This window comes from Anomaloglossus baeobatrachus, chromosome 1 (genome assembly GCF_048569485.1).
Source record: "Anomaloglossus baeobatrachus isolate aAnoBae1 chromosome 1, aAnoBae1.hap1, whole genome shotgun sequence".
Taxonomy (NCBI): domain Eukaryota; kingdom Metazoa; phylum Chordata; class Amphibia; order Anura; family Aromobatidae; genus Anomaloglossus; species Anomaloglossus baeobatrachus.
In genome coordinates this window covers 707,953,498-707,968,062 of record NC_134353.1, presented here as the reverse complement: position 1 = coordinate 707,968,062, position 14,565 = coordinate 707,953,498, and the positions used below count along the sequence as shown (strand labels likewise).

Here is a 14,565-nt window from a genome sequence, read left to right as displayed (position 1 = left end):
GCAGAAGCTATACACCCAATTGTCTGGGTCTCCCAATGGAGCGACAAAGAAATATTGGATTACACCAAGCCAAAAGGCAGTGTAAAGTGTCTAAAGGTGCATCAAATGAAAGCCAAGTCTACAGTCTGTTAGGCAAGATTATTAAATGCCCAAAACTAGCCACTTATGAATCCCAATGCAATTTGTCACATTCAACTGATTCATTTTATGTTCTATTTATTAGCAAGCTATTCAAAAAATTATGCAGTGTAACAATATACCACAGAATCCGCAGCAAAACTATGGCAACATACAGAAAGTGCACATGACATTGGCCTACGACCACGCTAACCGCTGAGACCATGTTGCTGAGAATGGGCATATATCTGACCAACCACAAAATATTTGCTCCTGCCAACATGTATGTTGTATGTGAAAGCATGATTCTGGAACGCAACACAACAAACATTGATTTATTCTTCAATTTATTTTATAGTGCAATGTATTCATAAGCACTGATCCTTGTTTTGTAACAGAAATGCAGCTATTAAAGGGAATCTGTCAGTAGGATCTCCCCTCCTAAGGCTAGGTTCACATTTCCGTTGTTTTGCATCAGTCACAACTTGACGCATGTGACTGATGCTTTGTACAACGGATGACAAAGAACAGAATTAATTGTCGGACTCCGTTGTGTGTGGGGTTGGAGTGCGAGGTGGGTGGAGCCGAGCGGGGCCGTGGCGCTGAGGACATCAGTGCCTCGGTCTGCATGGCTGGGGACAGGGGTGTGTGTGTGTGTGTGTATGTGTGTATGTGTGTGTATGTGTGTATGTGTGTGTGTATGTGTGTATGTGTGTATGTGTGTATGTGTGTATGTGTGTATGTGTGTATGTGTGTATGTGTGTATGTGTGTATGTGTGTATGTGTGTATGTGTGTATGTGTGTATGTGTGTATGTGTGTATGTGTGTATATGTGTATATGTGTATATGTGTACACGTAGAAAAAAAACCCTCTAAAATTCATATACTTTATTAGTAGTCAAACCACACAAAGTGCAAATTAAAAACAAAAAAACAAGTCGTTTGGTGCATAGATTATGGTCAGAGGAGGGTCCCTGGGCAGATTCCCTGTTCTCCCCCTTCCTGACCACGGGGGTTGGCACCCTACACAGATCACGCCGTGGCGCCCCCGCTCGATGTAGACTGGCCCTTTACAGCCCTATACTACAAGCTACTCAGTGCTGCTGGTCTAAGTGAAGGCCTTAAGAAATACACAGTGGTTCTCTCACATACAGTCAGGTCAGGAAGGGGGGAGAACATGGAATCGGCCCAGGGACCCTCCTCTGACCATAATCTATGCACCAAACGACTTGTTTTTTGTTTTTAATTTGCACTTTTTGTGAGGTTTGACTACTAATAAAGTATATGAATTTTAGAGGTTTTTTTTTTTCTTGTTTGTATAATTGATTATAGATACCCCGTATGAATTTTCTTGAGGTTTCTCCCTGCACACATAGCCAGGGTAAATATTGGGTAACTAAGCAAAGCACTTTGCTTGGTTACCAGATATTTACCTTGGTTACCAGCGTACACCGCTTAGCGCTGACTCCTTGCACACGTAACCAAGGTAAATATCGGGTAACTAGGCAAACCGCATTGCTTGGTAACCAGATGTGTATCCTGGTTACGTGTGCAGGGAGCCAGAGAGAGCATGCACAGCAAAATCCTATGGATTGCGCTGCTCAAAAAACGTTACAAGCTGCGTTCCTGCCGCCCGGCGGTCAGTCGTTCCATGACTGATCAGTCGGGCGGAGGATGCAACGCAGCGTCATCAGTCACAATCCGCCGCTCATACAAGTCTATGGGAACAACGTAATCCGCTAAACGGATTCCGTTGTTTACCAGAGCAGCGGATTGTGACTGATACAATTTAACGGAAGTGTGAACCTAGCCTAAGCCATCTGTATGGGCATGCAGCTCAGAGGAAGCTGAATAAAGTTATACCTTGACCCCTGCTATCTGATGTCTTATTCCAGAGAAATGTGTGCTTTTCTTAACATTTTAAATAAAGCTGGTTTGCTCTATGGGCCAGACACTGATCTCTCTGGGAATCTTCTTCCAGAGCTTCTTTTTAAAGTGTGAACCATGTAATGACTGACAGTCTGCGCTCCTGATCTGCATGTCTCACACTGGTAACGCCTCCTTTCCTGTAAAATAAGCCCTGTAGGCAGATTCTCAGGAAGATCAGTGTCCTGCCCAGCAAGGGGAATCAATTACTCGGCGCTCGCGGTACAGTCTCAGCTGCACACCGGAGCTCAGGTAAGAGCTCCAGTGTGCAATGCGGGTACCTGAATCCAGGCCTGGCATTACTGGAGATTCCTCTGGTAGCCAGTCTGACGCTGCTGCCCAGAGATCTTAACAGAGAATTTACATATTGAGAAAAATGTGGAATCTTTGGAATAAGACATCATAGATTACAAGGTATCATTTTATTCAACTTTCTATGACTTACATGCCCATATAGATGGGTTAGGAGGGTGGATCCTACAGACAAGATTGCCTTTAAAAGGGTCGTCCGAAGGCCAAATTAAAATTTTAAATCTACCATATTTTTTCGAATTATAAAACGCACTTTTCCTCCCAAAAATTTGGGAGGAAAATAAGGGGTATGTCTTAAAATCCAAATGTAGTTTACTAGGGGTGGTGAAGAGGAGTCAAAAGAGGCAGGGGTAATGCTATGCGGTGTGCTGCCCATGCTGGTCTGTGCGGCGCTGTTCTGTGCATCGGGCAGCTCTGCTCTGCACGGCAGTTGTTAATTCTGAAAAGGTCGGTGGTCAGGGCTTCAAATAATAGCGCCTAGAGTCAGCGCGTGCACAGATGGAGCTCTCATCTGCGCACACACCGACTTCGGCCGCCACCTACATCTTCAGAATGACCGGTGACTCACCGCCTCCTGCGCAAAGCAGCGCCGGCAGTGAGTATCTGAGTCCCCCTTTCTACCACTGGCAGCATTGCAGTACTTCAGTACCACCCCTGCATCCTGTGACCCCCTGCACCGCTGCTGCCCCATCTCCCTGATAAAACACCACCGGATTATAAAACGGACCCCATATTTTTTTTTTTTTTTTTTTCCTCCAAAATTTGGGGTGCATCTTCTAAAGCAAAAAAAATACGGTAAATACCTATCTAGTGCCATAATCTAAACTAACTCCTAATAGGTTTGCAGTAAGAGAATTAAAAAAAAAAAAAAAGGGATCGTGTACTCACCTTATAATCTCTTTCGGATTTTTCATTATATCCCCCCCCCCCCCCAATTCCTGTGTGATGATGCTGAAGTCTCTGCCCCCTCCCTGAAATGAGCGGTCATCCAGATACATCGCTCTCTCTGTTGCCGGCTAGTTACTACTGATCTGAGCCAGCAACGGATTGCGCTTTCATTGTGCACATCGCTTAGCATGCAGGAACCAGACCAGCCCCTGACACAAGCATTGCTGATGATGCTTCATTTCAGGAAAGGGGCAGTGACCAAAGCCTCTGCCCCTGATGACGCTTTGTTTCAGTATCCCGTCATGCACTGGGATTCTTAAACGAAGCATCATCAGACAGAAGGTAGAGAAAAAAAAAACCAAACAAAACAATAGTAGATATTGTAGTTATAGAAGGGGAGAGAGAAATTTTAATTCAAGTAAATTAGAAATTAGATTATGGCACTAAATAGATAGGGATTCAGAGAAAAATTTATTTGGCCTTCAAACCAACTCTTTAAGTCAATCAATCACATAGATGTTTATTGTATATTATAGTATTATAGTTATAGTGCGCTAAGGAATACTTTCAGTAACCCGGGGATATTTTATGATCAGCAAAATTAAACAAGTTTTAATAAGTAAATAAAGCTAAACTTGATACCAGCAACACATCGATCAGGACAAAAAAAGTACAGTGTGAAGTGTATATACAACCTGTGCTCTACATCCTTAGCACTAGTGAGTATCAACACAGCTTACTGAACACGATGGCGAATAAGTGGATCCTGGAACGGCTTAATGAAAGATCAAAAAAAAAAAAAAAAATAAAAAAGACAGCCTCACATTCTTTTCAGCAAGAAGAGGTGCAACAGCCACCAGGAAAATAAATATTGTCAAAGTCCACTGTCAGGGTCCAGGGGTAACGTCTATATGTGCTCCCCAATAGCTCCTCACCTAACTGTATGTTCAGACATCACTGAATAGATACTTGAGTTCTTGGCTGCGCCCTCATATCAAAGCCCAAAGCCTTACCTACAGTATCTCGCTTCAGCAAGTTTGGATGGGTGGCTTCATAGTTATCTTCCTGCGGTTTGCTGTTTGACATGGCATCCTGTAATCTGAACATACAGGATGTTTTATACATCAAATAGGGTTAAAAGGAAAATTCAAAAATCCCTTAAAATTCAATTTTTATTTATTATTAAATTAAAACCACCCAAGTGAACAAAACACCATAGCAAAAAAATTAATCAAGGATAGTTTAACACAGGGACTACAAACAGGGACACTGATCTAGTAAGCAGCGGGTAGCAGTAGAAGCAGAAAGCAGTAATATATGCAAACACAGACCCTTTATTGGGACTGTGGATAATAGCCCTATTTATACCCTAGGACTCGCTCCTACCTTGCAACGGAGGGTATGACACCCTAACTTAGCCTGGCGCCCCCGTTTCTCATCGACTCACCCTACTGTGCCCTGGTGTAGCCCTATATACGGTATAATATGGTGCACTGAAACCTGAAATCCACAGTGGGCACAAGAGAGGAGAATGTCTCTCCAAGCGAGTGCCCTAAAAAAGGACAAAAGGTTAATGTTATAACAAACCAGTGCACTACCTTATACACAAAACTAATGTGACTGAACAGACCAAAAAGGTATAAAATAACGCATGCTGAAGTCCCCAAAACACAAGCAGAATTTTAGCAAATTGTGCATATTGATAATAAATACATACTGTTACAAAGGTACACTTTGTGACGAAGGCTGTTGCTGAAACGTGCGTTAGATGGGACTTGGCGCCATTCCAGCAGTAAGTGCCGTTTATATAATTCATTTATATATTTTACACACACACACACACACACACACTATGTATGTGTGTAGATTATATATCTATATATATATATATATATATATATATATATATATATATATATATATATATATATATATATATATATATATATATATATATATATATATATATATATATATATATATATATATATATATATATATATATATATATCTATCTATCTATATCTATATCTATATATATATTTATTACACACATATTTACACACACACACACACACAAACACACACCGTATTTTTCAGACCATAAGACGCACTTTTTTTTTGTTGGGGGAAAGTGGGGGGTGCGTCTTATGGTCTGAATGTAGGGCTGCGCAGATTGAGGGTGCTGCGGGTCATTGGGGGCATGAGCAGGCTGCAGCAGCGCCTGCCGTGACCACGTGGACCCGCTCATTTAATATGCACAGCCATCATCCCGCCCATCATCTCTCAGCGCTGACAGGTGGGTGGGATGATGGGCGAGGGATAAACAGCCGGCCCACATGATCACCCCTGGCAACTACAGCCTGGAGTGATCATGTGCGGCTGTATTCACTGCCCCCCCGTGTATCATCATCAGCGCGGGGTGCAGTGAATCAGTACACTCACCTGTCACCGTTCCCCTGCAGTACCGCGATCTCCTCCTGGCTGCCGCTGAGTGGAACTGTCCCCGTTCCCCTGCAGCACCGCAATGTCCTCCTGTCTGTGCCGGTGGCCGCTGAGTAGAGACTAGGGGTGCGCACAGCGATGACGTCCTTGCTGTGCGCACGTGTCCACACGCAGCCGCCGGCAGCCAGGAGGAGATCGCGGTACTGCAGGGGAACGGCTCCACTCAGCGGCGCTGCCGCTGACAGACGGGAGGAGGGGCGATGCTGCAGGGAGTGAGGTGAGGTGAGTATGAACGTTTATTTTTTTTTATGTGCCACAGGATGCGGGCCGTATACCAGCATGGGGGTGTATAGCAGGATGGGGGTATATTATGAGCAGAATAGGGGTATATTATGAGCAGAATGGGGGGTATATTATGAGCAGAATGGGGGTATATTATGAGCAGAATGGGGGTATATACTGTATATACACAAGGCATGAGGATCATTACCAGGATGGGGTATCTTAGTAGAGAATTTGGGGACATTACCCCCCATAACAGTGTCAGCAGCAGATCCTCGCCCCATAACAGTGTGTCATGACTCCATTTTTTGCTTAAAATTTTATTTTCCTGCTCTAAAACCAGGGTGCGTCTTATGGTCAGGTGCGTCTTGTAGTCCGAAAAATACGGTATCTGCTGTTCTGGTATACCACCTAGTGTACATTCTCTGTTATTGAACCTCATTTCTCTTTTTTCTATAGGTTTTCAAATACCATTGTCACTGTCTGAGACACCAGGTTTAGGTTCAGTGGGAATGATCAGAAGACAGGACACTTACGCCCAGCTTCACAGTGCGCATGACCAGAAGTGCCGGGACTTCTGATCATGCGCACTGAGCCTAAGGCTACTTTCACACTTGCGTTCAGCGCAGTCCGTCACTATGGACAATAGCGCAGTCCGTTAACGCACTACGCTATTCTCCATAGACTTGTATGGACGACGCACTGTAACGCAAGTGTCAGCGTTGAATCCGCTGAACGACGCAGCGTCGTTATTTTGACGCTGCGCCGGGCGGATGGAACGCTGCATGTAACGTTTTTTTGAGCAGCGAAAACCTTTATTTTTCACTGCACATGCTCTTTTTTTTTTAAAATCAAACTTTATTTTATTTCTCGGTGGCCGAACGTTCAACTGAGCGCTCGGCCGCCGGCATGTCAGGGCACTCAGCTGAGCGCTCGGCCGCCGGCGTGTCAGGGCACTCAGCTGAGCGCTCGGCCGCCGGCGTGTCAGGGCACTCGCCTGAGCGCTCGGCCGCCGGCATGTCAGGGCACTCGCCTGAGCGCTCGGCCGCCGGCATGTCAGGGCACTCGCCTGAGCGCTCGGCCGCCGGCATGTCAGGGCACTCGCCTGAGCGCTCGGCCGCCGGCATGTCAGGGCACTCGCCTGAGCGCTCGGCCGCCGGCATGTCAGGGCACTCGCCTGAGCGCTCGGCCGCCGGCATGTCAGGGCACTCGCCTGAGCGCTCGGCCGCCGGAATGTCAGGGCACTCGCCTGAGCGCTCGGCCGCCGGCATGTCAGGGCACTCGCCTGAGCGCTCGGCCGCCGGAATGTCAGGGCACTCGCCTGAGCGCTCGGCCGCCGGAATGTCAGGGCACTCGGCTGCCGGCTATTAAGAGCGATCAGCTGATTGTTCACAATAGTCGGCTGCCGGTACTGTAAAGAAAAAAAAAAATAAATAAATAACGCTTTCCGTTATAAACTAGCCTAAACCCGGCATCAGAGGTGGTAACAACGAACACAGGTACGCCAATGCCAATGTCGCTGAATATTGAATAGTATGTTTTCACGCCCACAGGGGCGTACTAACATGCTAAAAGGTCGCACTAGTTGGGAGAACTAACCCTTGCGACTAGTCCCTGTGCTCATTAGCATATCATAAAGGATCTTTAGAAATACTTTTTCCTGACAGGTTCCCTCTAAACACAAGACTGGTTACCGGATGTATACTAGACACAGTCACTTACTTGCTGCTTGCGTTGTAATCATAGGCTCCATTCTGAGGTGGGGTCTCTACAGGTTTGGCTTTAAAGTAATTTGTGAAGCCACTGAACATGCTCTTGATGCTATTGATATGGCGTTGACTGGTCTTCATATCTTGTTCCATTTTGTCCACCATTTTTTCGGTGCGCTTCAAAGCCTCGCCCTGCCGCATTAGCTCCTGTGCAGAAAGAATAGGAAAATTTCACTTACAAGAAAATGACAAATGGTATTTTAATGCCAGCGTAGGGATTGTGGATTTTTTAAAGGCTCCCGAGTTCTTGAAATTCACTATTTAAAAAAAAAAAAAAAAAAAAGTGTTTATGCTGGTAAATCTTAAATGGGTTGTCCATATTTTAAACGTATGCGGCCATATGGCTGCAAACCTATAAAATGATAGGCTACAACTACAATGCATGGCGCTACTGCAGCCAATTACTGTGCTTCGCACTGATGCTACTGTACTCGATTGGCTGCAGCGGTGAAGTGCTCTGTAGGTGTGATGTCATCCCAGCAGCCTTTCAACAAGCATTGGACCAGCAACAGAGAAGCAGCGTTGTAACCAAGGAGGACGAAGCAATGACGCGCTGTTATTTGGGTGCCTGTGATTTGCTGTCACAGTCAGATGACTGCAATGGGATTTTTGGATGTGCCTCGAAGCCACCAAACAAGCCAGCAATGGGGTCATGGAGGTCACAACCAGTGAAAATGTCTCAAATTATTAATTATTTTATGACCGTCGCTGTTTATTCCGTGGCATGCACACGTTTGGGCATCTTGGGTCAAAATTACTTTTTGTAAACAGTTAAGCAAGTTGAAGATTAAATGAGCTCTAAAAGGCATTAAGTTTAAAGAAGACACTTTTTTGGGGCCTAAAATACAAAAGGATTTTTTTTCACATTTTAAAATTAACAATAAGGAAAATGGGCCAATGCAAGAGTTTGGGCACCCTGCATGGTTAGTACCTAGTAGCACCCACTTTGGCAAGTATCAGAGCTTGTAAACGCTTTTTGTAGCCCGCCAAGTGTCTTTCCAGATAGTGTTACACTTGCAACAAGAATTTGTTGAAATTTAACTGAATCCTCTACTCGTGAAATCTTTCCCGTGCCACTGGCTGCAACACAACCCCAAAGCATCATTGATCCACCCTATGCTTAATGGTTGGCAATATGTTCTTTCCTGAAATTTAGTGCCCTTTTTTCTTTACACGTACATTTGATCTTTGTGATCAAAGAGTTGTATTTTAACCTCATTAGTCCACAGGACTTGTTTCCAAAATGCTTCAGGCTTGTTTTAGATGTTCTTTTGCATACTTCTGATGCGGAATTGTATGATGAAGACACAGCAGAGGTATTCTTCTGAGGACTCTTCCATGAAGGCCATATTTGTGCAGGTGTCTCTGAACAGTAAAACAGTGTACCACAACTCCAGAGTGTGCTAAATCTTCCTGAAGATCTTTACAGTCAGATGGTGGTTCAGATTCGCTTCTCAAGCAATCCTATTAGCTGCTCTCATAGAAATTTTGCTTAGTCTTCCATACCTTACCTTGACCTCCACTGTTTATTAACGGTCATTTTTTAATTACATTTTTAACTGAGGAAACAGCACCTTGAAAACACTTATAGCCTTCTCCTGCTTTGTGGGCCTCCACCATTTTCAAAGCGCTAGGCAGCTGCTTAGAAGAACCCATGGCTGTTGATTTTTGGCACAAGGTTAGAGGAGTCTGGATTTTTATGAAGCTGAAATTTGCATCATCTGGCCTCTCCTAATCAATCCATAACCCTAACATGCTAATTAAGGACTGAAAACTTAGTCAAAGTTATCAGAGCATACAAATCTCTATAAAATGGTGTCCAAACTTTTGCATCAGCCCATTTTCCTTTTTGTAATTTTTAACATGTAATTTTTGTTTTGTTTGCCTAAAATACATGTGTCATTTAACTTTAACTTTTTAGAGATCATTTAATCTTCAACTTGCTTAACTGTTTACAATAAAAGTAATTTTGCCCAGAGGTGCCCAAACTTTTATATGCCACTTTAAGATAAAAAAAAAAAAAACAAAACACCCCAACAACATACATATATAGAAAAACTTTTGACAATCCTTTTTAGACCTCATTCACACATCAGTATTGTGCATTGCAGTGATTTGTGTGCCAAAGTCAGGAGTGGTAGGTTGGAAAGAACTAGAAGACAGAAGAGCAAGAAGGGAATTTTGTTTACTTACCGTAAATTCCTTTTCTTCTAGCTCCAATTGGGAGACCCAGACAATTGGGTGTATAGCTACTGCCTCCGGAGGCCACACAAAGTATTACACTTAAAAGTGTAAGGCCCCTCCCCTTCTGGCTATACACCCTCCCGTGGGATCACGGGCTCCTCAGTTTTAGTGCAAAAGCAAGAAGGAGGAAAGCCAATAACAGGTTTAAAGACAAATTCAATCCGAAGAAACATCGGAGAACTGAAACCATTCAACATGAACAACATGTGTACCCGAAAAAAACAAAAATCCCTAAGAAAACAGGGCGGGTGCTGGGTCTCCCAATTGGAGCTAGAAGAAAAGGAATTTACGGTAAGTAAACAAAATTCCCTTCTTCATTGTCACTCCTAATTGGGAGACCCAGACAATTGGGACGTCCAAAAGCAGTCCCTGGGTGGGTAAAGGAATACCTCGTGATAGGGCCGTCAAACAGCCCTGTCCTACAGGTGGGCAACCGCCGCCTGAAGGACTTGTCTACCTAGGCTGGCGTCCGCCGAAGCGTAGGTATGCACCTGATAATGCTTGGTAAAGGTGTGCAGACTCGACCAGGTAGCCGCCTGGCACACCTGCTGAGCCGTAGCCTGGTGCCGTAATGCCCAGGACGCACCCACGGCTCTGGTAGAATGGGCCTTCAGCCCTGAAGGAACCGGAAGTCCCGCAGAACGGTAGGTTTCAAGAATTGGTTCCTTGATCCACCGAGCCAGGGTGGATTTGGAAGCTTGCGACCCTTTACGCTGACCAGCGACAAGGACAAAGAGTGCGTCCGAGCGGCGTAAGGGCGCCGTGCGGGAAATGTAGATCCTGAGTGCTCTGACCAGATCCAACAAATGCAAACCTTTCTCAAATTGATGAACTGGATGAGGACACAAGGAAGGTAATGTGACATCCTGATTGAGATGAAAGGGGGATACCACCTTAGGGAGAAACTCAGGAATCGGACGTAGAACCACCTTGTCCTGGTGAAACACCAGGAAGGGAGATTTGCATGAGAGTGCAGCTAGCTCGGACACTCTCCGAAGAGACGTGACCGCTACTAGAAAGGCCACTTTCTGTGAAAGACGAGAAAGGGAAACATCCTTCATAGGCTCGAAAGGCGGCTTCTGGAGAGCAATTAGAACCTTGTTCAGATCCCAGGGCTCTAACGGCCGCTTGTAAGGAGGGACGATATGACAGACCCCTTGCAGGAACGTGCGAACCTGAGGAAGTCGTGCTAGGCGTTTCTGAAAAAATACAGATAGCGCTGAGACTTGTCCTTTAAGGGAGCTGAGCGACAAACCTTTTTCCAACCCGGATTGCAGGAAGGAAAGAAAAGTAGGCAATGCAAAAGGCCAGGGAGAAACTCCCTGAGCAGCGCACCAAGATAAGAATATCTTCCACGTCCTGTGGTAGATCTTGGCGGAGGATGGTTTTCTAGCCTGTCTCATGGTGGTAATAACCTTTCGAGATAATCCTGAAGACGCTAGGATCCAGGACTCAATGGCCACACAGTCAGGTTCAGGGCCGCAGAATTCAGGTGGAAAAACGGCCCTTGAGATAGCAAGTCTGGTCGTTCTGGTAGTGCCCATGGTTGGCCTACCGTGAGGTGCCACAGATCTGGGTACCACGATCTCCTCGGCCAGTCTGGAGCGACGAGGATGGCGCGACGGCAGTCGGCCCTGATCTTGCGCAGCACTCTGGGTAACAATGCCAGAGGTGGGAACACATAAGGTAGCCGGAATTGCGACCAATCTTGAACTAAGGCGTCTGCCGCCAGAGCTCGGTGATCGTGAGACCGTGCCATGAAAGCCGGGACCTTGTTGTTGTGCCGTGACGCCATCAGGTCGACGTCCGGCATACCCCAGCGGCGACAGATCTCCTGAAACACGTCCGGGTGAAGGGACCATTCCCCTGCGTCCATACCCTGGCGACTGAGGAAGTCTGCTTCCCAGTTTTCCACGCCTGGGATGTGAACTGCGGATATGGTGGAAGCCGTGTCTTCCACCCACGTCAGAATCCGTCGGACTTCCTGGAAGGCTTGCCGACTGCGTGTTCCACCTTGGTGGTTGATGTACGCTACCGCTGTGGAGTTGTCCGACTGAATTCGGATCTGCTTGCCTTCCAGCCACTGCTGGAAGGCTTGTAGGGCAAGATACACTGCTCTGATTTCTAGAACATTGATCTGAAGGGTGGACTCTTCCTGAGTCCACGTCCCTTGAGCCCTGTGGTGGAGAAACACTGCTCCCCACCCTGATAGACTCGCGTCTGTCGTGACTACCTCCCAGGATGGGGGTAGAAAGGACTTTCCTTTCGACAAAGCGGTGGGAAGAAGCCACCACCGAAGAGATTCCTTGGCCGCCTGAGAAAGGGAGACGTCTCTGTCGAGGGACGTCGACTTCCCGTCCCATTGGCGGAGAATGTCCCATTGTAGTGGACGGAGATGAAACTGCGCGAAAGGGACTGCCTCCATTGCTGCTACCATCTTCCCCAAGAAGTGCATGAGGCGTCTTAAGGGGTGCGACTGGCCCTGAAGGAGAGATTGCACCCCTGTCTGTAGTGAACGCTGTTTGTCCAGCGGAAGCTTCACTATCGCTGAGAGAGTATGAAACTCCATGCCAAGATATGTTAGCGATTGGGTCGGAGTTAGATTTGACTTTGAAAAGTTGATGATCCACCCGAAACTCTGGAGAGTCTCCAGCGCAACGTTCAGGCTGTGTTGGCATGCCTCTTGAGAGGGTGCCTTGACAAGTAGATCGTCCAAATACGGGATCACAGAGTGACCTTGTGAGTGCAGGACTGCTACTACTGCTGCCATGACCTTGGTGAAGACACGTGGGGCTGTCGCCAGCCCGAAAGGCAGAGCTACGAACTGAAGGTGTTCGTCTCCTATAACAAAGCGTAGAAAACGCTGGTGCTCTGGAGCAATCGGCACGTGGAGATAAGCATCCTTGATGTCTATAGATGCTAGGAAATCTCCTTGAGACATTGAGGCGATGACGGAGCGAAGGGATTCCATTCGGAACCGCCTGGTTTTTACGTGCTTGTTGAGCAGTTTTAGATCCAGAACGGGACGGAATGACCCGTCCTTTTTTGGCACCACAAACCAGTTGGAGTAAAAACCGTGACCTTGTTCCTGAAGAGGAACGGGGGTCACCACTCCTTCCGCTTTTAGAGTGGACACCGCTAGCCTTAGAGCATCGGCTCGGTCGGGAGGTGGAGAAGTTCTGAAGAAGCGAGTTGGAGGACGAGAGCTGAACTCTATCCTGTACCCGTGAGACAGAATGTCTCTCACCCAACGGTCTGACCTGTGGCAGCCAAATGTCGCCAAAGCGGGAGAGCCTGCCACCGACCGAGGATGCGGAGAGAGGAGGCCGAAAGTCATGAGGAAGCCGCCTTGGTAGCGGGTCTTCCGGCTGTCTTTTTTGGGCGTGACTGAGTCCGCCAAGAATCTGAGCTCCTCTGATCCTTTTGAGTCCTTTTGGACGAGGAGAATTGGGACCTGCCTGAGCCTCGAAAGGACCGAAACCCCGACTGTCCTCTCCTCTGTTGGGGTTTGTTTTGTCTGGGCTGAGGTAAGGATGAATCTTTACCCTTGGAGTGTTTAATGATTTCATCTAAGCGCTCCCCAAACAGTCGGTCAAGGGGAAAATGGCAAACTGGTTAAACACTTTTTGGAAGCAGAATCTGCCTTCCATTCTCTTAACCACAAGGCTCTGCGTAAAACTACGGAGTTGGCGGACGCCACTGCCGTACGGCTCGTAGAGTCTAGGACAGCATTAATCGCGTAAGACGCAAATGCAGACATTTGAGAGGTTAAGGGTGCCACCTGCGGAGCAGATGTACGTGTGACCGTGTCAATCTGTGCAAGACCAGCTGAAATAGCTTGGAGTGCCCATACGGCTGCGAATGCCGGAGCCAATGACGCGCCAATAGCCTCATAGATGGATTTCAACCAGAGCTCCATCTGCCTGTCAGTGGCATCTTTAAGTGCCGCCCCATCTTCCACTGCAACTAAGGATCTAGCTGCAAGCCTGGAGATTGGGGGATCCACCTTGGGACACTGGGTCCAGCCCTTGACCACGTCCGGGGGAAAAGGATAACGTGTATCCTTAAGCCGTTTGGAAAAACGCTTATCCGGATAAGCGTGGTGTTTCTGGATTGCATCTCTAAAGTCAGAGTGGTCCAGAAATACACTTAATTTACGCTTGGGATACCTGAAATGGAATTTCTCCTGCTGTGAAGCTGTCTCCTCCACAGGAGGAGCAGGGGGAGAAATGTCCAACATTTTATTGATGGACGCTATAAGATCATTCACTATGGCGTCACCATCTGGTGTATCCAAATTGAGAGCGGTCTCAGGATCAGAATCCTGATCAGCTATCTCCGCCTCATCATACAGAGAGTCCTGCTGGGACCCTGACCAGTGTGATGAAGTCGAGGGCCGCTCATAGCGAGCTCGTTTAGGCTGTCTGGGACTGTCGTCCGTGTCAGAGCCATCACCCTGGGATGCAAGAGACACCCCCGGATCCCGGAGCTGTTCCGACTGAGGAGGACCAGGGAGCAATGAGTTAACAGTGTCCATGGCCTGAGTTACTGGTCTAGACTGCAATGTTTCAAGAATTTTAGT

At 46.8% G+C, this 14,565-nt stretch overlaps 1 protein-coding gene across 2 annotated transcripts in view; it reads right to left on the bottom strand.

The window, feature by feature from the left end:
* Positions 1-14,565, bottom strand: part of SNAP29 (synaptosome associated protein 29) — a 60,399-nt gene that overhangs the window by 26,695 nt on the left and 19,139 nt on the right. For both annotated transcript variants that reach the window (XM_075321277.1, XM_075321269.1), the window contains exons 3-4: positions 7,693-7,886; positions 4,257-4,342 (exon numbers count right to left, since the gene is read on the bottom strand). In XM_075321277.1, the coding sequence (XP_075177392.1) occupies positions 4,257-4,342; positions 7,693-7,886 (280 nt within the window). The remainder of the gene's footprint in view (positions 1-4,256; positions 4,343-7,692; positions 7,887-14,565) is intronic.